The sequence below is a fragment of the Brienomyrus brachyistius genome, chromosome 22 (assembly GCF_023856365.1).
Source record: "Brienomyrus brachyistius isolate T26 chromosome 22, BBRACH_0.4, whole genome shotgun sequence".
NCBI classification, from domain to species: domain Eukaryota; kingdom Metazoa; phylum Chordata; class Actinopteri; order Osteoglossiformes; family Mormyridae; genus Brienomyrus; species Brienomyrus brachyistius.
The window spans coordinates 18,632,837-18,659,741 of NC_064554.1; the positions used below are offsets into that span (position 1 = coordinate 18,632,837).

At 45.0% G+C, this 26,905-nt stretch overlaps 1 protein-coding gene across 1 annotated transcript; it reads left to right on the top strand.

Annotated features, from left to right (window-relative positions):
- Window positions 1-15,029: 15,029 nt before the first annotated feature.
- Window positions 15,030-25,572, top strand: LOC125717993 (hepatic leukemia factor-like). Its single transcript, XM_048991447.1, has 5 exons — window positions 15,030-15,184; window positions 15,335-15,445; window positions 17,058-17,384; window positions 23,033-23,247; window positions 23,945-25,572. The coding sequence occupies exons 1-5, from the start codon at window positions 15,076-15,078 to the stop codon at window positions 24,158-24,160; spliced, it is 978 nt and encodes a 325-aa protein (XP_048847404.1). The 5' UTR covers window positions 15,030-15,075; the 3' UTR covers window positions 24,161-25,572.
- The last annotated feature ends 1,333 nt before the right edge of the window (window positions 25,573-26,905 follow it).

Genomic DNA, 26,905 nt, shown 5'->3' on the forward strand with positions numbered 1-26,905 from the left:
AAGGCCTAGAATAATGAGCGCAATTTACCTCGGCCCGAAGTGTGGGTGGGTTACCATAGAAACCAGAACACTAATGCCGCGTGAACGTAAGCGCTTTTTGCTCATTTTGGTAAGTGATGAAGTCATTAACGTGTGTGTGTGTGTTTTTTTTTTTTTTTTGTTTTGTTTTTTAACGCACTCTCCACGGTGCATTGTTAATGTTTTTAATCGATAGTATAATTAAAAAGTATTATTTGCTATTAACAAAGCTTTTTTAAAAAATCATCACATTAGTTCCGAGGACTGATTTCGGCAGTGGTGGTTTCATCTGCTAAACTGTACTTGATTCACAGGGCATACCCAAGGCATGAATTTGCCTTGTTCGTGAGCAAGAACGTCTACGTCAAGGGTTATTTATTAGTCGTTTATCATGACGGTCAACAGACATGACGTAACGAATCACTGCATGTTTGGACAGATGTTATTGTAACCTAATGTTGGTTTAATGTCAAGCGCATTCCGTATATATACGCTCTGCACAATGAAGTGAGTTTTTAAACGTTAGCTGAAACCCCGAGGAAAATGTTTAAGTAAAAGCTGGATTTTGAAATCGAGGGATACATTATGAATAAAAAAAATCCCTCTCAAGGTGTTAAAGGTTAAAAGCATCACTAGATGGCAGTATTAACTATTTGCTGAAAACTTAAGTTGATTGTGCACACATCAGACATTTAAAAGCATTACTGAGACTTGGAATCTCCAACATTTTTTATATGAACAGCATTTATTAATTACTCTAATATTCAAAAATACCACGTCAATAAAAAAAAGCATGTGCATCTCTAAACGAAAGTTTTTCAGTACCTGGTGTAGTACCGTACACTGTCGTCATCTGTTCCTTTAAAAACCGCATTTTCACCTTCAGATCTATAGCCTCTATTCCCTAGAAATAACTGACAATTGCTATATTATTTACATCAGACTTCCTATTTCCGGTTTTCTCCACTGTGACGCTCCTGAGGAATGCAGTGGTCCGGTCCGGCCTGGTCCGGTCCGGGTATAAGAAGGCAGAGTTGAGCGTTGGAGGCAGGGTGTGCTCAGGTGTGGATGCCCAGTCAGGATCTATGTGCTGTACTGACACATGAGTGAAAATGCAGGGTGTGGCCGCAACGACAGCAGTGCAACACATAGTGTAATTTTCAGTGAGAAAATTGTGGCGTTAACGGGAATAACTCCAAGTTACTCAGACGGATTGCATGCAGTCTTTCCTAAATGGAAAACTGCACGTAAAAGCCATGTGAAAATAGCTAGCTTCTGGTAGCTAATTGTGCTGAGAGTGTTCCAATAGACCAGGGCGGTAGTGTGAACACAATAACTTACTGATATGGAGAAAACTTGAGTGCTTATTTTTTTTTTATTTAAAAAAATTATAAATTTCTCATTTTTAGGAATAAAGATCTGTGGATTTGTTTATCCGTGCAGAAAAAGACGGACTGTGGCCGCAAGTCATGGCGGTTGATTAGTGCATTTCCACCTATGGCCACATGGGGCAGCATGCTCCGCGATCCCCGCTAGAATTCTGCCCTGTGGCATTAGCTGCCCCTGCTTGATGCCACCGTGTCTTCGTGCTGGAGCATTCGGTCACGTGGGCGCTCACCAGAACACATCAAATAACAGGATGAAAATACATACATACCTACACACATACAGCCAGTGTGAGGAATTTGCTTGCACGGGAATTCATTTGATTAATGTGTGTTCTGCGGAGGGGGGGAAGCTGGCTCCTCCGTGGGCGTTCCTGCTAGGCCTTTGGCAGCGCTGCAGCCCCGGGGCGGCCGTGCTCTGGAGATTAGCGGGGATGGCTGGCTCTAATCTTAGCGTGAGTGTGTGTGCGCTCCCGGGAGGGGGAGGAGGAGAGGGGAGTCGCTCTTCTCCTAGATGACCCCAGCCACTTCCGCGGACCTCGCAGCGAAGTTGCATAAACATTCCGCTTCGCTGAGATCTTGCCTCTTACCATGGCGGACGCTTTACTAACGCTACACTGGGCGGCTCTAAACTGGGTGCAAAGGTCATGAGTTACGAGGGTTCACCCCAGGGATTTTCTCATAATATCGCCGTCAGCAGCATGTTGCCGTAGTGTCCTAACTGATTATTTAAAAAGATATTACATTTCAATATTCCGATGAGTCAAACGGTGAATTTAGGTGAGGAACCTTTTACTATGGTGTTTGAGACGGTTAGTTAAATACAGTTTGATTAAGGTCAGGCATGGAAATAACTTGAGGCTACTCTATTCTTCTGCAATACAGCAATACAGTAACGGGAGTGCTACCTGCGGGGATCGAGGAAAAGGCATTTTCTCGCCGTCCCTGTCACCAAGGACGAGCCTTTACAAAGGGAAGATTGGCTTTGAAAAGCGCGGCACTGAGCAGCCCCATCCAGCACTAAGTGTCGGGCAGTCGCGGTGCATGTTGCTGCTTGTCTAGGAGCGTCCTTTTGTGTTCGTTTTAATGCAAGGCGGTGAGAAGGAAAGTCTAATTTCATTTTTAAAGTTGTGGTGTGACTGGAAGAGAGCGGAAAAGGCAGGGATGGGACGTTGTCTTTGGTTTGTCTGGGATTCAGTAGCTACCAGTAAAAATTGACCTATATTTGTCTTTAAAGCATCACTTTACACTGTTACAGGGGGCTGTCCCCCCCCCCCCCCAAATACTAAACCTAATTTCCATAAATCTTTAGTGACACCCCTGATCTGATTCACTCTCTATGACATTTACTTAATCATTTAAGCAAGTTCACGAGTGTTTCTTAAAACATTAAGTCCCTTTTCAGCCGACAACCTGAGTTTCGCTGGTCTTCTGGCTACAGGGATGTTCTGCATCATTTGGCATCTGTTACCTGGTATGCTGTTTATAGTGCGAAACGGAATTGATGGTTTTCTGTGGTCCCGGGAGTCATAATCACCCCATGCGAGTTTTCTACCAAAGTTCACTGGTGTCCTGTCGGCTATTATCGATTCTGGGTGAGAGCTCTCGTCCGTCTGGGTTAGCGATGCCCGTTTACAGGTGCCCTGCCCTACTGCTTTTCTCCTGCTGTGTGCTGGAGCCTAAAAGGTTACTGCTTTTCCCATCTTTATCTTTGCTCTCTGTCCTTGGGAGCGTGTCTGTTTGTCTGGGGAAGAGGAATTAGCCCATGGCGGGACTGGGCTGTACCCTATTAGAGTTCTCCATGTCTACACCATAGAACAAGCTTCCTCTGGGACAAGAGCCATTGTAAATCTTGAGAATTTTTTAAACATTCAGAGACGTCCACCTGACCCTGGCACAAAGTGTGGGGGTCATCTAGTTTGTACTGCACTTCCCTGAAAGCTGACAGCTGTATATATATGGTATATATGTATCTACAGGAAACGTGATCTGTGATTCAGGACTTAGCTTAAGGAAACTGTGATGCATTTTTAATTTTATTATTATTATTTACTGGCCTGAGCTTCTAGCTGACAGCACTTTCTCCCGCCCGGCGAAGTTTCCCAAACAGTCTCTCCCCATTCAGATATCATGCTGTTCGGGCTCCTGTAACGCAGTTCCAAGTAGATGCCGGGCAGTGAAAGTGATTTTATACACACAGTTTTCGGAATTTAAAGTCTATTCTAAAACCTTATTTTCCCCACAGGTGAAGCCCTGCTTTGTTTGACAGGAATCATGTGGTATTAAACTCTCTTCTTCTCCAAAGAACAGCAGGATCAAAGTGCAGTCGCTGTGTTTAAAGCCTGTTTTAAAGAAAAGAATTAACTTGAAAAGAAGACACTTCATAGAAAAAAAAACCTTTAAATGACCCAACAATGTCGTGCCTTTACTCATTCTTTGATATGATTATGAATGTAAATGCATAATATAGCAAATGAATGACTCTTCACCCTGTCAGTTAGTATAGTCCGTATAATGCAATAATAGTCCAGTGTTTAGGCACCGGAGCAGCTGCCAGGCAGGAGTGGGGGAATCAGATGATGGTGTGGATGAGGGAGAGAGAGAGAGAACAGCCTGGGTGAGATAGCGTGGTGTGTCTGTGTGTGTGTGAGAGACCTGTCATCGGCGACGCTGGGGTCAGAGTTCACGCAGCAGACAGGAATCTCGCCAAAGCAGAATCACATCAGGACCAACATCCAGCTATGCAAAGGAGCGGAACGCAAAGCGCATCCCGTCAGGCTCGCCGAATCGCTTAGTCACCCAGTCCCGGGGGTCTCGCTAACGTAAATGTAATGAAAACTCAAGCTCCTAGACCTGTATCTCCCCCCCCCCCCCCCGTCTCCTTTCTCCCAGTTCCTGCCAGATCTTCCCAGTGCCAGCCCTGGTTTTCTCTCTAGCCTGTTCCCACTGAAAGTAGGTCACTGTTTGCTTTTTATTATTCAGTAACAGGAATGAATGTGTAGCGCAGAGTTGAATGTGATCTCAGTGACGTCTGCTTTCGCCAGTTATTTTTAGGAAAAAGAGAGCTGAAGAGCAGCCTACAGGGCTATTAAGGCAATTGACGGGCATTTTATTATTTATTATTATTGCTGTTATTACAACATACGGTATTTCAGTAGGCTAAGTGGTTCTTCTTACTCATGAAATCTCTGCATTTCCCATAATTCCCATAATATTTCTGAGTCTGAACTGTTTAATAGTAATAAACGTGCAGCCTAACTATGCGTGTTTGCATTAGGAAAAGAATTTTACTTTTATTAAACAGCAAGGTTGTAGTACAACACGCCCTTTTAAAAGGGGAAGCATGTCCTTGTGTTTAATTTGCAGATTACCACCTCGACGGGCTACATTACACTTTGGCTGACTTGGTAATAGTGATTTAGTATCAGTTCTGTGATCACATGCATGGATGTGATAAAAAAAAAAGTACTTGCAGTGAATTATTAGGTCAGCACAATTCATTTTATTTTGAATTACACACTAGGCATTTATCTGCATGGTCAAATAAACCTGGAAAGATCTTTATTGATCTGTACGTCAGCTGGAGTGACTGCTCCTTCTGCTCCATACCCCTCGCTGCACCCTGCAGGGGATATACAGATCAGAGGAGACCTCACCCAAGTGAACTTAAACGCGCCAGTAGGGATTCGCTGGCGTAAGCTGCCATCTGTGAAATTTTCCGCTTCATGCCACGGATTCCCCCCCCCCCCCATAAGTAATGTCCAGAAAACACCCCCACCCACTCTTCCCTCACACTGAAACTCGGGAGTCACGGCACATACACAGGGATGGACAAATGGCCGGTCAAGCCATCCCCTACACCGTAGCCAAGTCATTCACGACTCGGAGTCACGCAGCGACAGGGAGCCACATTAAAAACAAAACAAGAAGAAAAAAAATCTTCAATGTCCAGCTGGTTGATCATAATCTACATTTAAAAGCAGAGACTGACTTCAGCAGGCGAGATTTCCGCACATGTACACTTGTTGCTACTGGCAACAGTTTTTTTGAGCCTTTTGACAGCAGAAAAGCTCTGCGGTGTCCGCCGCTCTCCGCGGGGGTGGGCGCCCCCTCTTAGCGGAAAACGATGCTCATTGGGGGCACTGATTAAGGGCGCGGCTGGTAATGGGCCCTGTTCTCGTGTGGAGCTGCCGCTCTGTGTCCACGGGCATCTTACCGTAATGGGTCTGCTTCAGTCGGCTCGCGTATTCCCGCTTCACCGCCATGACCGCCGTAGATGCATTAGTGCTTCCAATCTCCTTCAACTTCCCTGGAATAAATGTAAATGGCCCCGTGTGAAATGTTTGGCTTGTACCAGGCATACACTTAGGTAGAGAAATCTCTTATCGCGTCATTACACTGTATACAGTTGCTTACTGTTGTTCGGTGTTCACTGATCGTCCTGTTCGATGTTCATGTGTTAATAATACAAGTTTGAGACAAAGTTGAATTACACACCAAGAGGTTTGCACAGGTTGCAGCGTACAGAGAATTTTGTTAGAAATGTGCAAACTTTAGCCGCGATGTGGAACCTTTAAATATTAACCAATATGAATAAAATTTTGTAGGCTTACTGTGCTGCTTAAGTAGTAACCTTCCCGCTCTGTTGGAATAATTAACTCCCGGGAAAAAAAATTCTTTCGAACATGGCAGTCATGCAAGGAAAATCAACTTTTTCGGGAAATTACGAAACTTCGATCACATTGCGGAACCTATTAACCTATTTCTAAGAAATTTTGCACGTTTAAATCATATCTTTTATATCAGTAGATGTGGCTTATAGACTCATTCTGTCAAAAAACACCTGGTGTAGTAAGTTGTTTTAATGTGTAGAATGATTAATAAATCCTACTGTTGTACCTTGGAATAATCCTGATCCCCCTTTAATGGTGCCTCTGACCCCAGGGATTTGCTGCTGGGGTGGGGGTGGGGGGGTACCTCCACAACTTTGCCCAGGGTGGGTGGGTAGAGTATGGATGGATGGATATATAACTTCATGTTACAATTAAGCATGCTGACTTGCCAGTCCAGAGAACAGGCCTACTGACATGCTGCACCACAACAGCCATCGATCCTGTGCTCTTCCGAAAGTGACATCGTCAAAGGAGTAACAGGAATGCTGATCTGAAGCCAGTTCGTAAACTGCACCAGGGAGAGATTACACTGGAATTTAAGGGCCTGGGGGAAGCCTTGTTCACAAAGGGGTGTCTGGTGTCGTAATGAAGTATGAATGATATTGTACCGAAACTGTATCCTGAATACGAAGCTTACAGTTTATAACACAAAAGCACATATGACCACACTGCCAGCCTTCATTCAGAGGATGGGTTTCCTGTATTACATGCAAGTCCATCTGAGGATGGATTCCGGTCCGGAAAATAAAAATCCAGACCAAGATTTTGTTTCAGTCAACTGGTTGAGTTTTCTGTAACTCTATGTACTCAGCGGGTTGGTTGAAACAAAATACTAGTCTGGATTTTTACTTTCTGGACCTGAACTACCCACCTCTGCAATTTAGAGCTATCAGTTGATTAGATGCAAGTCTCTGGACTGCAGGAAGCATCCTTAAGTGCCCAGAGGAAACCGGCATGGCATGTGAAGTACATCCAGACGTCATCCTTGGGGGTGTGAGGCAGCAGTGCAGCATACTGAGTACCCAGGACACATGGACCTCTCTCAATTTATAGTCTCTAATCTAATGGACACTCTTCATCAAATCTTTGGCTCTCCATTCCGCTAAAGAGTGAATTGCATTCTCACTAAATCTGCATTTACCTGAAAATGTTCTAAAATGAAGTTTCAGAAGGTAATTTAAGCAGTGACTGTGTCCTGTGCTTTTAGCAGCAGATTATATAATTACCAAAAGCCTGTTTGCCAATTAGCTGTCAATTACCTGATGCAGACTAGTAAACAATGAATTCATCCACTTTTTTATTTTCCGTAGATGAAACACCCGATCCTGACAACTGTGTGACTAGATAACTGCATGGATTACTCCGCAGCAATCTAGTCAGCATCAGTTTATCCCTAGTTAGACCAGGTAAACACGCTGCATTCGTCTTTGAAGAAACCGTAGTGGAAGCGCAGTCAAGCATTTTACGGAGTGTGCGCGTGGCCATTCACTGAAAAAATAAACACAACGCAATTATAGAGAGACGGGAACCAACGATTTTTCTGATGTTTCATAGTACATGTTCTCGGTAAGGGGAAATGATGTTCTAAGTTGTAGCCAAAAATGATCCTAATTGAAAAGACTGGGCTGAGTATTACAGGTGCCTGGGCTAGCGGTGGAGACGGCTAATTAGCACGTCTTGTATTCCAGCTACAGTGCGAATTCCTCATGCTATTAAGGTATATCGCGCTGCACATCTCTGTGCACGGTTCATCTCGGCAGATTCCTCAAATAAGACGGCGATGCAGCAATCCCACTTCGGAAAAATGTCTTAATGGCCGCCAGGACCGAGGCGGTGAGAATAGCCCGCTGCCCCCCAGAGCGCTTTACGGAATCCTGGCTAATGCACCGGCGGCAGGAACGTAACTAGGGGCCGGTCGGTCACACGGAGACTTTCAGCGGATGTCATTCACTCGCAGCTTCGAGGAGATGCACACGGGCACACAGCCTCCTCCGGAGATGGAAACCAAAAGACATATTTCGGCGTGGGCGGATGTAGGCACAATGTTGAATACAAACATTGATTTTTTTGCTCTCGAGAATTTAAACAGACAAACTCATAAAACGTTTGTCTTTTTTTTTTGGGTGGGGGGGTGACAAAAGTAGTTCATAGAGACATTACCTAACAAAGGTCAGTGTGCGGGTAAAGCTTTGTTACATTTAGAAGATGCTTTTTAGCAGAAGGGCTTAGATAACAATTTTAACCCATTTATAAGGAGGCTGCTGGGTGGACGGGGACTGTATGTTGGCTCAGTGGGTAGCGCCGTGGTCTCACACCTCGAAGGGCTCCTGCTATTGCTGTGTGTGTGTGTGTTTGCAGGTTGTATGTTCTCCTGGTGTTTGCGTGGGATGTCTCCCAGTACCTTGCTTTCCTCCCACAATCCATGAAAGGCGAACTGGCTGTAAAACGTCTTTCTGTCATTATAGCCACGAAGATTTAATATGCGATAGATCCCAAATTTTTTTTATTTAGGCCTATTATTATTAATAATAATATTTGATTTGCAACTAAAGTCGTTGAATATGTGACATCTGAAATGTAGGTTTGCTTGTACCACGGAGTTACGAAACGCCGAAATAGGTCAGGTGAACAACAACAATGAATGTTTTTTTTCTCAATCGGAATCGACTGGGCCATTTCCTTTGCACCCGTCCATCACTAAGAGATGGCGCGAATTGGTTCATAAGGCAGAGGGACTGAAAAGAGCACAAAGACTCTCATCATTGCCCTTATATCGCGCCTGGAAGTCGCCTCGACCTCACGTCACGCAAGACTTCCGAACGCGCGCTCCCCGTTTGATGTGAATCGGCACTGGCCGCGTTTGCCGTTGCCTGGTTACGGCCGGCAGAACGCGAAGGCGTCCGGTCACTGGCCACGGCTCGCGCCTGCGCTATTGGCTGCAATATCTCGCTGCAGGACGCCTGTTATACCTTCGGACGGGCGCCCCTTTTCACTTTATGTTATTCTGGCTACCCTATAAAACACTTCATTGCGTAGGCCTATTTGTAATAGTTCATAAAAGATTAATCGGGGGCAATTTGGAAGCCAGAAAACAGCTGTCAGGCTGTTTGAATTATTTACGCCGGTGCATTTAATTTCCTGAAAGTAATTATTCGTTTTCTCCTTTATGCTATTCAGACTTACTGTATCATACTGTATAATTAGAAACCCTATATATTCCTCAATGTTTAGTTGCTTTTAGCCCACGTATTACATGACAGAACACTGGATGAATATATGAAGAATGCCTGCATCTGATTTTGTGTTTTGGAAAAAAGAAGACCTGTTGCTTATGTGAACTCCCTGTTTTAAAACTCAGATGACCTCGACTGTTAAGAAGGCAGATCCGACAGGTCCGTTTGGTGCTCAGAAGAGTGCCTAGGAGTGTGCGTGCGAGTGTGTGTGTGTGTGTGTGTGTGTGTGTGTGGTACATGGCCCTTCACACACCTAGCTGAGGGGGGTGGGGGCAGTAATCCGCTTAGTATTCCAGAACACTGTTCATTGAATTGCGTGTCATGTACTTGCTTATCTTTCTTCAATCGCTATTTTATCAGTTTATCTGTAGCGGTTAATTGGCTGATATTTTTATGCATACAGAAGTAGAGTACTTTCAGCACTCTTTTTTGGATCAAGGTTCAGTATCCTACTGCTGTACCTTCAGCTTTCGTGATGTTATTAAAGTACAGGAAAGTATGCAGTAAAATATCATTAATCAGTTGGATTGCCTGCTGGTCTGTAATCCTTTCCACCTTGTCCTGTTAAAATTTTAATCTCTTTGGCACTGTTAAATACAGCCGATGCATTGATCTTTAATCACTTATGGGTTACGCGCTGCCCTGGGCTCAGTTCAGTGTCTTTAATCATAGACTGTCCTAAAAATAGCGCCGGCACTCTGAAGGTGTTTATTTTGATACGGCCAAGGGACAAGTGGCAAGACATTGAACCTAAGCCAGACCCCTAAGCCTGTGCATGGATAGGTGGTGAAGCAGAGCACTGCATGTGTGCATGAGCAGCCCCTTACAGCAGACATGGCGCCCGCTAGCTATAATGCTATTTATTTCTATGCTTCCAATCTGTTGACACATGGGACAGTTTCTACATGGAGATTATTTGTCATTTAGTTTAGAAAAAAAGCAGGAATACTTGATAGTGACATCTTTCATCTTTCTGAAACAATTTGACTCTTTGTCTCAGATTGGGATTCGTGTTATTTTGAGATCTATGACATCCAATGCTGGGGGCAGTTTTACCCCCCCCCCCCCATACATCGAGGCGCTGTGTTCATGTGACTTATGTGACTCTGCAACTTATCTAACTCTTTCCAAATTCCAAGACCTGCAATGTCATTAAGCTCGACCTCAGACTCGCAGGCTTCCTTTATTTGGTACGATCGTACAGTTCAGAAGCGTACAGTTGGATTGTTATTCCACAGAGGTCAGTACTGTCCAAATGTGCTGTCCCCCCACTGTCTTCCAAGGTTAGCTGCATTCAGCCTTGACTGACACCAACTCTCTTCCAGCTGGTGTGGTTAATAATAGTGACTTCCTGGAACCTCAGATCACATGACCCTGTACACCTTGTGTCCAAGTGGATTTGGCAAATGCACATTTTCATGGATGTTTGTGTGTCTGTGTGTGTGTTTGTGCAAGAGAGAGAAAGGGATTTTTTTTATAACTTTACATTGTCACAGCAGTTCTTTTTGTGGAACCCATTCTACCACAAAGGAAGTATCAAATTTCAATTTGTTTGGTCGCTCCAATCCATTCCATGGCTTAATTAGCTCAATTGGTTGCTAATTACAGTTGCTATTTATATTTGCAGTCTGATTGACACTTCCTTACTAAAGGGGGAAGGCATCTCTATTAGGGGGGGGCGTACTGACACATCGCTGTACAGAACTGTTCCCTGTGCTGCTCGAGATCTTGTGATTTTCACCAAATGCTCTCTAGACGAAAGAAAATCTCACAGCACCACAAACAAACGGGACGAAAGTAATCTATTCCGTGTAAGCGGCTGCCAGAAAGGGTCCGACGGGCTCGGCTGTAGAGGCGCGAAGCCAGAGCCCCCGTGGCGCCGGGTTTCGGGGGAGTCATGTGATCCCACACGCCTCGGAGCAGAGAGCAGCTGCGGGCGATGGGAGCTCTTCACACGTCGGCGAGCCGCCTGCCTCCGTGCGGCACGGCACTCTGGGAAGCGGCCTCTCAGACGAGACACTCCGCGGAGCGTCGCTTCCGAAGGGAGTCTGATGGAACACAAAAGGCAGAGGGCTGTAATCACCGCCGCCATGCACCTGGGGGCAAAACATCGATCGTCTTATGTGTAATATCGAAAAGCAGTCTTAAAAAAAAGGACGACTATATGTGAACAAGTTAAGTGTTACTGATGCTTTACACTTATTCTGTAACCTTTCAGAAAACCGAAATGATGTCATTCGAATAACATATTTCAGATATTTACCCTTGTGTTCTTTTTATTCAGCATTTTAGTATTTAAGTTGTCTTCTTTTATATGTCTTCTTTTATATTTAATGTTTTCATTAAATGTGATAAAGATTATCTATCCATCCATCCATCCATCCATCCAACCTAACTCACCCTCTCTGCGGTGCTGTCTTACGTAATATTATTAATTGTGTTCCAGCTCATACAGGGCACCCAACCAGTACTTTGCTGGTAATAGGCATTAGACTAGCTTACAATGATACGGTCTCTTTAAAGTCACATGACAACCGCAACAACAGTACGGAGGCCGCTACTGTTTGTCTGACTTTGGTCCCACGGTGACAAATAAGACTGATAAGAAGATTAACAAAATGTTTCTGGTCCGCGCCAGGTAAGATACTGGTTAAACTGGACTTGTGATCAATGGTTTACAATTCCAAGCCCTTTGATAGGTCGCCTTAATGCTTATCCTTGGAGGAGCATAACGAACAGCAAGCTGTATAAATCATTAAATGGGTGTGGTGTGTATAATATATGGAAAATCATCATATGAAAACTTTTGATAAGAGAATAAACACTGTTACGTGCCGTAGAGCCAAAGCAAGGGCAAAGTGTGCTCAGTCAGACCTAGAAACCATATTCTGTTCTGATACACCTCCTCCGTCGTGCACACAAATGCCATTCTTCTTGAGATCTTTAGTAAGAATGGATTTGACTGCAAACGGCCCGTACGCCGTTAAAAATAATCCCGCTCCTGCGTGTCTCAGCAAAGGTTAGAGGTGCCGCGTTATTCATCGCCGGTAGAACGTTGATCTGTAGAAGAACGCCAAGTATCTCGTGGCCTCTGGGTCCTTGAGGAAATGTTCTAGTTCCAAAAGAACCAAAGACTGCGGTATGATGCACAGAATATCAGATGAGAACGGATGGGTGCCCTTTATTCAAAAACGCGGTTGTTGAAAAAAATAGGATCCATCTCTAAATATGACATTAGTGGAGAGCTATTACATCCGCCTATGCATGTCCTTCTTAAACACTAGAAAATATTACTCACTGTGACTGTCAGAACAGTTTTTATTTTGGGAACTACTTTGGGAATGACATATTTTGCATTGTTCTGTGCTGGAAAAATGTGCGGTTTACCGGCGTGTCATCTAGTGACCAAATAGAGGGGAAGTTAAACGAACGCAGCACATGTAACAGAACGAAATGGTGCGTTTATTAAATCACTTTAAAATGTGTCCTGAAATGTACACATACGTGGCAAAGACATATATTGGTTTCACAGTTTGAGGTGAGGAAATGCTTGATTTACTACTCAGAGTAAAGGCAGTAAATTTCCCTTTTTTTACGGACAAAAATTAGAAAAAGTGATGGTCGAAGAAGCAGAGAAAACTTAAGTATGGTTTTTTTTTTTACATTTTTTATAACTCTATAGTCCATAGATCAGGCATTGCAATGAAATGACAAATAAACATCAATAGCTCAGTCGGTAGTGCTGTGTTCTTACACCTCAACTCAAAGGGTTGGGTTCCTGCTCCGGTGCTGAGTGTCTGTCTGTATACCCATCCATCTTAAAAATGCTTATCGCACTGTTTCCCAATCCGGTCCTCGGGGACCCGCAGACAGTCCATGTTTTTCCTCCCTCCTGGCAGGGAACTCGGAGGGAGCAAAAACATGGACTGACTGTGAGTCCCCGAGGCCCATATTGGGAAACACTGGCTTTTTTTGGTTAAGGTTGCAGGATGCATATCCACTAAATTATTGTAATTAGAGATTTAAAAATAATCAAATTAAAAATATAATCATATATTTTATTACCACAAACTAATTATAGTATAGTAAAATCTCCGATTGAGAGCGTAATTCGTTCCGGAATCGTGCTCGTAATCCAAAGCACTCGTATATCAAAGCGAATTTTGCCATTAGCAATAATGGAAACTCAGATGATTCGTTCCACAATGCAAAAATATTAATATGAAAATGATTAATATAAAATATAAAGTAAAAACACATAAAACAAATTAACCTGCACTTCATCTTTGAAAAGAATCGTGGATGGTGTGAGGGAGACGAGAGAGAGGAGAAGAGGGGGATTATTTTGTAGGACGACTTTCACTATAATTAACGGAATCAGTGTTGGCTCACTGGAATCTTTTTCTTTTTGTGCGACTTCAACAAGGAACTCATCCAATGACAGCCGCTTTTGCTTCGTTTTCGATTTCGCGGAAATGTGGACATTGCATTGTCGTTCAACAGATTAATCTCGCACTGCTACACCCTTATTCGGGTGATGCTTTTCTAGTAAGTTTCGACTATACGAGTGAGGCACGCCGACTGAGACCGAGAAGGGGAGACGATTACCCACAATCCCACCGCTAGAGAGAGAGATCGAGAACTATCGACTCAGCTGCGATCACGTGACGCTGGGCAGACAAAGTGTATACGTAATAATCGTATGGCAAGACCTCTCTCGTCAACTTAAAATTTATTGAAAAATTTTGCTCGTCTTGCAAAACTCGCAAATCAAAGTTACTCGCATTCCGAGGTTTGACTGTATGTTGTTTGCAAATGTAATTTAAATGAACCAGACTTAATTTAGTGTTCATATATAGTAGCCTACACTATTATCGAATTTTTATTAATGTCACCACTTTCTCCATACCTATGGATAGCAGTAACCTAACTATAAAAACACACATTACCCTACACTTCAGAAAATACGACAGAGTAGAATACTTTAAACTATCAGACGTCTTATTACTTCTGTCTAGCATTGTTTTGACGACGACATGCTGGATAATTTTTAAACTGATTAAGGGCTTGCCCCTTCTCTCCAGCTTAAACACATGAGGTTCAATGTGACACGGCCGCCGGTGGCGCAGAGCCGCTGAAGCGAGGTTTAGAGGCGTAAGAAAGTAGGTCAGCTCGGCCTCTGCACGTGACCAGCCGTCCGGGGGCCCCTGCGCGCGACGGGCCGGGGGGAGAGCGTTCCTTGCGCGCGGTCTCCTGTTTAGCGGACGGCGAGAGTCTGTTTTATTGCGCGGTCGGCAAAGCGGGGGACGACCAAGGGGAAAAATATTAGAGGTGCATTGAAAAAAAAATATTCTGCCAGACCAAGACAGATAGCGCTTGGAGTATAATATTTACACGAAAGGTTATTTGGTGCCTTTATATGTCTCAGTATAATAATACGAAATCTTAGAGAACAACTTTTCCAAAAGGCTGCAGTTTTGTTTTCCATCAACGTGGGGCTTCGTGAATTTAATTACCGCGTGCCAAAAGCGTAGAGACATGAATTCTCCGAATGCCTAATATCACAGACTTGCCAGGCGCGGTAATTAATGGAAACCATTAACATTCTGGGAACAACCGCTTAATACCTCGCGAGGAGGTGACGCCAAGCCAACTAATTCGCTATCGCCCCCCCGCCGGTCCACCCCCCCGCCGGCTTGGCCCTCGGCGGCGCGTTCTCGCAGCCCGGCGCTCGTTCAGTATTCATGAAGCGACGTGACGTCACAGATGTCAGTGTGCGCACATGGAACTGCGAACCCGCTCGGCAGCTCGCGGGCTGGCAGAGCTGCCGTCTGGGAGCGCGGAGTCACAGTCTGCCCGAGCGTCGAGAACCGAGGTAACGCTGCCCTTCCCGTCTTTGGATAACCCCTGTCATGGCACAGATCTCCAACTGGAGTCGAACTCATTCGAGGACTTTAATTGCACGCACATATATTGGTTTTTGAGTCTATTTTGGACGTATAATACAGTGCTTTTTCATTTGCAGATATGGAGAAAATGGCAAGACCTTTAAACCCAACTTTCCTACCTCCGACACACGGTGTTCTGAAATCGCTACTCGAGAATCCGATGAAATTGCCCTTTCACCATGAAGAAGGTAAGAAAACCTGGCGTGCTTTTGACGATTGTATTATTTGTCAGAATCAGACTGCCTCGCTAACAGTGTAATGACAGTTTGTTGCTAGGTCTGTCATTCCGCGTTGGATCAAATCCGTTGTGTTTTAGCAAGCTTGCCCGAAATTTCGGATTATATTAGCGATTGCAACTGAAGTGGGACATTTTTTTATATATCTTTTATGCTTATTTGTAACAAAAAAATTGAGGGTGCTCTACAGTCTGCATAAATAGTAGCAGATAAGTATTTAAATCTATGATACACTCGTGCGATGTGTTAATTCACATTTCTTAAGTACCTGCTTAGCAAGTTGTATATCGTGTATTGTCAACCTGTTTTGACACTGAGTTAAGATTATGGACGCGTTTAGATTTCAAGCAAACCGACAACTTTGCATACCCAACAACTGCACACATTTAAACCCGCAATTGGGCTACGACCAGTGCACACTTTAATGTTTCATGTTACACTTTAAAAATGTATACGGATGTCTTTTCCTCTCACCCAATATATCGCTATAAAATAAATTTGCAAGGACTTTGGAGACTTTCTGTGATCTTTGTAATTAATGCATTAATACACCTAGCTGGCCAAGCAAGACAAGGTTATATATATATATTAACGGTTAGTTAATGTAAATATCGGTCAGTTAAGCGCAAACTTTGCATTTGTGCTTTAGAATCAGGTGTTTGTTTACAGCGTGTTTACGACCCTGTGTTTTTTAAACTCATTACCACAACTGCTAAAATGATGTTATTCTAATCATCATTCTGTTTTGCAAATCGTAGATGCATTTGAAGTACCGTCAGATTAGCCAGGCTTTGGCGTGACCGATTTCTGAAGGCGAGAGATGGAAGTGATGCACTTAAAGGGGCTGTGCATTAATGGGCAGGCCGACTAAAGTTGTCGTGAAAGAAAACAGACGTATTTAACCAGCAAGTTACGATTATACGTTTAACACAGTACGTGTTATAGTATTTGAACTATAAAATAATTTGCCTACACTGTGTATTCGATTGCCATCATTAAAATAAGATTACAGAAGTAATCATTTTAATGGCTTAAGATATTTACTATGCATAATCCTGGTACATAAACAAGTGTATCACACACATCACACACTGAATTAGCTGGATAAGAAATGGAAAAGTAAATTTATCTGGATCAGTGAAGGTCAGTCTGTGGCTACCTAATAGTATAATTAAAGATATTTGTCAGTACTGCTGAATCCGAGTGGAAATATAAGGTGTAAAATATCTCTAGATTAACAAACATGTCTTGAAACAGCCGAAAGGGAAATGTATCTCAGCCTCCACAATAAGCCATTTTTTTCCCAAATTCATGGACTCCGCTGTGATCATACGCTCTTTTCTTCAACGTGTTCCAGAGACACCATTGTCTTGGTGCCTTCATATGGTGTTTACACTGTAGTTTGCTTTTCTGAAGCTCGGGGTGGGATGTTCTAAGGAGCCATGGGGTTGTTTATGAAAGGCAGGCCTGGGACAAACAGCAGCCTGTGAGGGCTGGAAGATACCAAGCTGAGATCGCGAGGCGTAGCTGTTCTGCGTTAACCCGAGCGGCCCTTGGCTTCCAGGCTTCGGGAAGGATAAGGAGAAAAAGCTGGATGAAGATGGTGGGGACCCCAACGCACCTCAGTCAGCCTTCCTGGGGCCGACACTCTGGGACAAGACGCTACCCTACGATGGTGACAGCTTCCAGCTGGAGTATATGGACCTGGAGGAGTTCCTGTCCGAGAATGGCATCCCATCCAACACCAATGCCCAGCACGAGCAGAACCAGCACCAGCCGACACCCCCAGCACCAGCGGCGCCCCCAGTGGTGGACCTCAGCAACCGCGCCACCACCTCCGTCCACACAGCCATGGTCCCTCAGAACTGCTTGGAGAGCCCTCCCCGGTCAGGTAAGCAGACCCCTCCCTGGAAGCTGGGCGGTCCTGCTTATCATTTAGCAGGTGCTGTAGGCGAAGTTCTGTAAACATGAAATAGGCTCGGGAAGAGCTGATACTGGAAGAAGTCACACAAACTACAGAATGCTGAGATTTAAGTACAGATGTACATCATGTGGAGAAGCCTTGCTTTGGATCTGTTACAAGACCCACTTCAGGGCACCATGGTATTCTTGTGGAACATGCTGGAGGTGCTAGAAATGCGAACTTAATAATTTGTTTTTTTTGCATCAGCTTGTGAGCGTTCAGAAAAGACGTTAGCTTACTGCCTTCGGCGTTTTCACTTGGATGTCTGAATTAATACAAATAAAAAGTGTGTGAGATGATGGGGCATGTGTCACAGCAAGAGAGCCGCAGACGTCGTCTTGGCAGATTTTGTGGTGCTGGAGCCCACATCAGTGCCCCTGGCTCTTTGGTCTGCACTTATTCTTCCTTTTAATCTAGATTATAGTGAAATGTGTGCAGAAAATTGTATGAAAACGTAAAGTTCCAAGTTATAAAGGGCACAGCAGGAAATTAAATATGATAACCAAATACACACTGTTCCTTGTAGATTTCTGTTAAGGGTGGGCTTGAAGAACAACATATAAAACCAGATTTTGGAGAAATTCTCACTTTGAATGACAGCTATGAAGGCAAGGGACTAGGCCGAAAGCTGAAGGTGTGTGAGAACCCAGCTGATGTAGCTTGAGAGAAATATTGGAACGGTTTACTCAAATATTTAGCTCTAGTAAAAAACACAATTTAACATCTAGTTACATTGTGAACAGCACATGCTTGCATTTTCATAAAAAAAGTAAAAGATTCCATTTACAATATTTATTATGTTTAAACACCTTTGACTACTGATGAATACGTTATGGGATTTAACGTGACACTTGAACGAATTGTGTACTATGTTTATTTGAAATTAACGCGTAGGTTATTTACAGGTTGTTCGCTTTATTGGTTTACAGGTTTTAGTTATTGGCTGTGTAGTTTGTAACATATAGGCCTGTGTTACATCTGTGAAAGCCTTTATTTATGTTAAATTAAATTTTATTTATAGAAATAGATTTGATGTTCCGTGATTAAAAGGCATACAATTTTTCAGTCTTATTGAAGTGAAATAATCGGGAAACATTTCGTTGTTTTGAAGTCAGAAAGATTTGTGTAACCGCTATGCATGTGATGCGGTAATTAAACTCATAATTCAGTAGTGTTCGCGTGCGCGCGCGTGTGCATATGCGTGTTGGGGTCGCTGCTGTCACAGTGCTCGCGCTCTTCTCGTGCACACGCACCCTCGCGTGCTGGCGGGGCTGGGCTTCCTGCAGCTTGCGGGACCACGTGACAGACACATGCCGGAGCCTTGTGCGGCGCGCATTGCTAGCCGAGCTTATCGCGGGCGGCGATCTCCGCCAGGGTACACCGTGTTCCCTCCAGTGCTCACATTGCCGGGGCTGTGCTTCTGTCACGTTTACTCAGCGCGCTGCTCTAGCGCTCCTAGTGTTTCTGGTGCTGCTAGCAGTTTATGTCTTTTACAGAGAATGCAGGGCCTGAGAAAGAAGTTACTAAACATACAAACTAGTAGCGGCTAAAGACAATAATTACCGGAAACAATCGTTAATGGATTTCTGTAGGGCTCTTGGAAAGTTAAGAATACAAATGGTAGTTTACAGTAGACTTAATGTTATGATCTTTGCATTATAGTTATTACCTCTTGCATTTCACAAGTTACTTGCTGTAAAAAAATTATGTCTCTAATAAATTTTGTGGTAGTTTAATTCTGGTTAGTCACATTCAGCGCGTCCAGTTTGCTGCTCATTACTTATTGCTGTAATATTTACCACAGTTTAAAATCACAATGTGAATCACAATGTGAATGTTGTAGTTACTGCTGGGGTACTTTTCTGTGTCAGTGTTCAGTGAGGTCACCATTACTGAGCATATCTTAGGCGCACCCAAGAACTATCGAGTGCAAGATCCCCATCCAGCAAAGATGGGCCTTTTTCTGAAATGTTGCAGACAGTATATTCCGCTGTATTCCAATACTGCTAACTCAGGGTAGGATCATAGTCAGCTGTAAGCATATCCAAGGCAGTGCAGGGCTTGAGGCAGAGTATACCCTGGACAGGATGCCAGTCCAGCACAGGCGACACAAGGCAGGGATACACCTTGGACAGGCTGCCAGTCCAGCACAGGGGACACAAGGCAGGGATACACCCTGGACAGGCTGCCAGTCCAACACAGGGGACACAAGGCAGGGATACACCCTGGACAGGCTGCCAGTCCAGCACAGGGGGCACAAGGCAGGGATACACCCTGGACAGGCTGCCAGTCCAGCACAGGGGACACAAGGCAGGGATACACCCTGGACAGGATGCCAGTCCAGTACAGGGGACACAAGGCAGGGATACACCCAGGACAGGCTGCCAGTCCAGCACAGGGGACACAAGGCAGGGATACACCCTGGACAGGATGCCAGTCCATCACAGGCGACAAAAGGTCAAGTTCATTTTAGAGGCACTAATAATTCTGCATGCCCTTGGACTAAGGGAGGAAACCCCTGTGAACACAGGAAGAACATGAAAGCCTGGCACACACGCACACAGAACCAGGACAGGAACCAGACCCACAACAAGGATGTCACCATAGTAACCAATGTGGCCCCACCTATGAGTAAACCACTGTAGCGATATACATGCTAGGGACATTGTTTGAAAGTGTGCAAGATTTTGTTTTTTAATAACAGAAGTCAGAAAACCACCACACTGGGAAATGTGATGCAGGAAATAAATAAAAAAATAGGTTAAAAATGTTTGGCATGTGAACGATTTGCTGTGTTTTGTCATGCAGTAGCCTATAAGGAATGAGGAAACCTTCATTTGCATACGCTAACGATGCCTTGGAGATAAACCTGGTAACTGCACTGATGTCGTAACCGCTGTCGAAATTCTGACGGCTTTTCGGTTGCAGGGTGTAGAACCTCCCATGGAGGAGAATGCTCACGCCGTGCCCAGCCTTCATGGGAGCAGAAGTCTAAATGAACAGAATGCAGATTCCCTACAAATAATGTAGACTGTTACCTGTAGGTAAAAGTAAAGATGCAACCTAACTTATGATGCAGTGACCTGGTGTTGTGCATGAACAACGAGAGGCAGTTTTTTTCAGGGTCACGCTGGGAGAGTGTTTGCTGGGCCTTTGTGGCTGAGGACCGCACCTCGAGCCCTGAAACAGTCTTCAGCAGGTCCGTCCTTCTGAAAGGGAATGTAGGGAGGTGGGGTCATTTACAAGAAATTGGTCCCTCCCCCCGTATTCAGAGCCCCTGTGCTATCTTGCAGTAAAGCTGAGTTTATGCATCCAATATGGGAAAAAAAAAATTCACATTCAGTCTCCATGTCCGATTGGCTCCGCCCATCTTGGCTGCCCCCGGGGAATATAGCTAGCATCAGCCATCCGGTGAGGCCCCATGTCCCGACTTCAGCCTAGACCCGCCCTGAACAGCTTGCTCTAGCAACAGGGGCGGATCAGGGGACCCTGGGGCCTCAGTCCGTGGCTGGCTGCCAGTTCCGAATTCCTCCGCGTGTTTCCAGAAGGGGATAGCATCAGGGGCCACCCTCGCCAGGGAACGGCTCTCCTCTTGCTTCAGGCCCCTCAGTGAGATTCGCGGGCTTGCCTGTGTGTGTGTGTGTGTGTGTATGTGTGTGTGTACTGTCTGTGATCAGCACCTGCTAAACAGCTTCGCTGTGCATGTTCTGCAGAGCATGAGTATTTCATTTATTAATAAAAGAAAGGTTCTCAGAAATAGTTCATTGAAACAAAGAGAGGTCTGCAGTGCATCATCTGCTGGCAGATTCCATTTTATCTGGAAACAAAATCCGTAACGAACGGCAGCCGCTGCGAATTCCCATCGCTTGCATCGTTCCAGACGCCGAGAGACATCCGACCGGTTCCTGGTCGAGATTACGCGTATTCTCTGGAGGAAGGGTACGGCAAACAATGGAGCACGTTTTCCTGTTCGCAGCTGCCGTGGGCTTTGGCCGTTTAAATGCGGCTCGCAGGCCTGGCGGTGGCTTGGATCTCCCGCTCTGCATCGCACAGATCCATGAACTGGGAGAGTCCCTGGCTCTTCTTGGGACGTCTTTGCCCATTTTAGGATTTTTTGTGGATCGCAGCTTACTGTAGCTATTAGCGTTAAGCTTGAGGTTAAGTAGGAGCAGGTAAGGAACGCTGAATGGGCGGCAAATAGCGTGTGACCCGGGAAGCGTAAACTTCGGTACCATCCGAACACCATGGCTTCTGCCTGACCTACCAGCTCTGTTGGACAAACATTTCAGGCAATGTCATCCTAATAATACTCTCACATACATGGTTTAATTGGGAGGGGGATTGCCAGTTTATCCAGTATGTACCTTATGATGAGCTGTGGATTTCACAGTAATCGTTTCCCCCTGAATTGTCTAGCAACAGACTTTTTTTTTGGCTAAATATAGTATCGATTACTGCGCTCCAAGATTTAATCCCAAAGACTTAAAGGATAACTCAAGCAAGGCTGCAGCGTTGTAGCTGCTCCAGGGAAAGTTTCGCCTTTTCCGCTTGACGTGCTCGTGGAGCTCGGAGGTCAGGATTCTGGGCCTGTCGCTGCTGCACTCGTTTCCGCTGGTGGAAAAGCAGCGGAGTGAATCGAGGCTGTTCTGCCTGGTTACTGCAGCCTTGCGGGTTTCTGTCTTTACTGCCACGGTATGAGAACTGGGTCCCGAACCAGACGCTTGCTGGGACACGGCAGTCTTTTAAGAATTCTAAATGGGACGCCATTCCTCGCCATCCAAAGGTCACACACCCACACGCGCGTGGTGAGCAGTGCTAGGTGTGGCGTTCAGGCTGGGAGGTGCTGAAATCCAGGCCTGTGATATTCCTCAGGGAACTTTTTGGTGAGTTTCTCTCTGGTCGCGTTTGTTACCCATCCAGAATCGTTTAATATCTGCAGGGGTACACAGCAGGTGTTGACATCTTGCTCACGTCGCTACTGAATGCGATTAGGTCTGTGTACGTTTTGCATCTGCTTGTATTGAGATGCAGATGATCATGTGATCAGGGGTGGAAGGACATTGGAGATGAATGCCGCATGATGACTTGTGATTACGTTCTTCCAGTATTCCGCGGATCCCGGAAAAAGGGCCTTAACAGATAATAGTTGTATCTTAAATCTATCTGTGAAGCGTCCTAAATGGCAGTTGGTGTCACTGCATGCTTTTTGACTCTTTTGTTTGAGAAACCGGCCTTATATTTAATTTTAAATGACATTAAGAAGCCTAAAAAAATCTTTAAATCTAACTGTCGTAAACCTATAGATTCTCTGTCTTCTACTGTTGAAATCATGCGGTTATGGTTTTTCAGTAGTATGTTGTGGAGTTGACGCGCACGCACACACACACACACACACACAAACACACACACACACGCATACAATTTCCATTTTGGGAACCATTCACTGCCCGGTAGGAGCAAAAACGTGGACCATCTGCAGATCCCCTAGGACCGGATGGGAAAAAACTGTCTATTGAATAAAGTACATTGTCAAACTGTAATTCCAATAAGTGTAAGGTCTCTCGTCTCGTCAACAGCACTGCCCTCTGCGCGTAACACCCCCAGCCCCATCGACCCGGAAACAATCCAGGTTCCCGTGGGGTACGAGCCAGACCCTGCAGACTTAGCTCTGTCCAGCGTGCCTGGCCAGGAGATATTCGACCCACGCAAACGCAAATTCTCTGTGGAGGAGCTGAAGCCGCAGCCCATGATTAAAAAAGCCAAGAAGGTCTTCATACCCGAAGACCTGAAGGTAAGGTCAAACCCGGCGAGTTTCCAGGTGGACTGGGGCGGGGAGACCGGGGAGAGGTCAGGTTTTCAGGTGGCTGCATCCTGGGATATTTCTGCTCAGGCTAGTTCTGGATTCATGGTGATCGGAATTCTGTCTCAGGGAATATCGGGTATGAGTCATGGGACGCCCTGCGTGGGACTGTGACAGAATTTTTACATGGATTTTTTAGCGCTAAAAATGTAATTTTCACACAGTAGGTCTCAAAACCTCCCACATTTTAACTTACAGGTTAGTCAACATACAAAATACTAATTAAATAAACTACATTTCATATATTTCTATCCTCAAAATTTACATCACATCAGACTCCACCTTTTATCCCTGATAACTAGATGACAGGGAACATGTTCATTTTGGCAGATTTTCTTATCCTGAGTTTATTTATAATAGTAAACCATGCAATCTCAGAATGGGCTCGTTAATAACAGCGATGGGGATCTGACCCAAACCCCATCCGTGCTGACACCAGCAGCAGGGGGTCTGGGCCCCGTCACCCAGGCCGCTATACCGGCGAAACCGGAAATCCCACCGCATGCTTCCCAGTGGCGTGGAAGCCATAAAGAATCTGTTAAGATGTTTGCTTCTCCTTGATGGAGGTAGATTAACCCCCCACACTCGGTACATCCGCCACTCCTCCCCCCCCCCATCTTTCCCTCAGGATGACAAATACTGGGCACGTCGCAGGAAGAACAACGTGGCAGCCAAGCGCTCGCGGGACGCACGGAGGCTAAAGGAGAACCAGATCGCCATCCGCGCAGGCTTTCTGGAAAAGGAGAACTCGGCGTTGCGGCAGGAGGTGGCCGACCTCCGCAAGGAGCTGGGCCGTTGCAGGAACATCCTGTCCAAGTACGAAGCACGCCACGGGGCGCTGTGAGGGTGGAGCCCCCCCCCCCCAATAACCAATCCCACCAAGGACTGTATCTGTTTGTAACCCAACACCTCTGATAACACCGCCCCTCGGCTTTTTACCCAACTGATCACCTCAGAATTGTTCTTTAACCTGTATTCCGGTAACCGGTATTTCGACGAATCTCTAGTTTATTTCACTGCTCCACACTGGGATTCTCCACCCCCAGCTTTACCTGGTTCCATGAGCCCCACTCCGAATATCTTCATGTTATTTTTTTGCTGCTTTAGAATTGATAATCCTACCTACTGCTTTATTCTCAAACCTGTTCTGCAGGGCCGGGTCGGACTCAGACTTTATTAGATACGGTAAATGTACATTACCTCTCTTTCTGAACACTTCATTCACCCCGGTTACCTACAGTGTATACTTTTCGTACGTGGTTTCCGTTTTTAGATGGGTATATTATTGCATTTTATTTTAGTGGCATTTCACAGCGAGCGGCGACGTCCCTCCGGCATCGCAGCGTCCTCTCCCCGTCTGCTCCGTGTTTGTTTCCGACTCAGAGATCAGCGCTTTAACTGTTCCTTACCTCAGCATGTAGGGGTTTCTGTTTGGCGGAGGGCGAGCGTCGCCTGGGGCCCGTCCGAAGGCGAAGCAATAATCGGGCATATGCAAAGCGGCGCTGCGGACTCGCCTCTCCGCCTCCGCGTTTCTGGCGGCGCCCGCAGGCCGGTTTTTAAAGTGCAGTCGCCCTTCAGCCGCGGTCTAGAGGGCGATTCCGACACGGGTCACTTTCCTCCTCATCTGGGTCCACAGAACCTCGGAAGGGGTCCCTCCTTCCATACGAAATCTACCGTACTGCGTGCTTTACAATCTGATTGGGTGTAGCCTGGCTACTTATTCAGTCTCTTTTCTTCTTATTTGCTTTAAAGGTGACGCCTGTTTAAAATATATTGACAGTTGTTATTACTATTATTAAATACATGTTCTTATTTGTTTTAAAGCAAAATACATTTTACAAATCACTAATTTTGATTTGTAGACCAGTAATATTTTTGTTTTATTCTAAGCATGGTTAAGGAGCGTAATCGGCTTAATTCTTTCTTCGTAAAGTTATATACACCTCTAGTATGTATAAAATGTCATTTTTGTAGCTGTTTGCCTTCCTCCAAGATGGCTGTAATAGGAATGTAAAAGATGTTTAAAAACAGTGATGGTGACCTTGTCCAGTGCTGTGGTTAACCCAGTCAATTTATTACTGTTTAATACAGACCAAAAGATATTATGTGATATATTAAATATACACATATATAGATTATAAGAGATTAAATGTTTATAAGAAGTATTCTATACGTTTTTGTACTGTGTTCTTTTCCAAATACCTGCAATGTATTTTAAGATAATAAATTAAGATACGTCTAAAAGTACAAAATGAATTAACAATGTCCCGGTGTATTGCATTTTTACTGTAAAAAACTTTCGCTTGTTGATAAAATTACTGCAAACATATACCAACCATCAGAGTGCGTGGAGTTTGCATGTTCTCCCCACGTCGTCGTGGGGTTTTCTCCGGGTACTCCGGTTCCCCCCACAGTCCAAACACCAAAAACATGCTGAGGCTAATTGGAGTTGCTAAATTGCGCGTAGGTGTGCGTGAGTGAAGTGTATGTGAGTGTGCCCTGCAATGGGCTGGCCCCCCATCCTGGGTTGTGCCCATTGATTCCGGGATAGGCTCCGGACTCCCCGCGACCCAGTAGGATAAGTGGTTTGGAAAATGGATGGATGGATATACCAACCACAGTTTCCAGGATATAGGTATTTCCAGTTTTCTTCTCCAAACATAAGTACTTTTCCCTGTTACTTTCTCATGTGACCCATTAGCGACACTCGCAGCTGTCACGTGATGAGACGTTTAGAAAAGGTTAAGGTTTACAAAAACGAAACGTTGTATACCTACCATCGGCCTACCCATTTTTTTCGTTTTTGCAAAGCATGTTCGTTGAATATTGTTTCTTTCCAGCAGTGATGCTGGCGCGATTTGTAATTTTAAATGCGTGTAATTCGAAGTAACATGTTGAAGCAGTAATGCAAAGCAACGCCGTATATAGCCAGTGCTCCAGGTTCGGTGTGATGAGTAAAATGAAGTCGTACTTTGGGGCGCCGTAATGGCATCGCATATTTCAGTCGTTAATCTGGGTTACATGAACTATTTTCTCGATCGGTGCACATAATGGATCATAAGCGCACGAGGAAAAGGCTCCCTGCTTAAGGGGATTTCATCGGACGTCGACAACCTCAGATACTGCCAGGCAGCAAGTGTTGCCGGGATTTCAGACAACTTCCTACAAGGTAAGAGCGCAGCTATTGTGATAAATTATCACACTACACAAACGCATGGTGGGGTTTCCGACTTAGCGTGAGAAAAGTTGGACTTTCCATTGAATCGTTGACTGTAGCAATCAGGTGTAATAAGAACGTGGTTGCAGCGACATCTGGTGTGCTAAGTAAGTAATGACTCCAATATGAGAGCAACATAAAGCCGCGGCGCTAGAGGGGTTTTTCTTTTCCCGTCTACCGTTCGATCATCGGGATGTCGTGATGTCATAAGTGATTCTGTCCTGTTCATAGTTCCATGAGGCGCTGTAGTATTTTGAAGTTCGGACACCATACACGCTGGCCCAGTGGCCGGCACCGTTTCACCCCTCCTGTAATGGGGGTTTGAATGCCCTCTGCCTCTATGTGGATTCCCTGTGTCATGCGAGTCTCCAA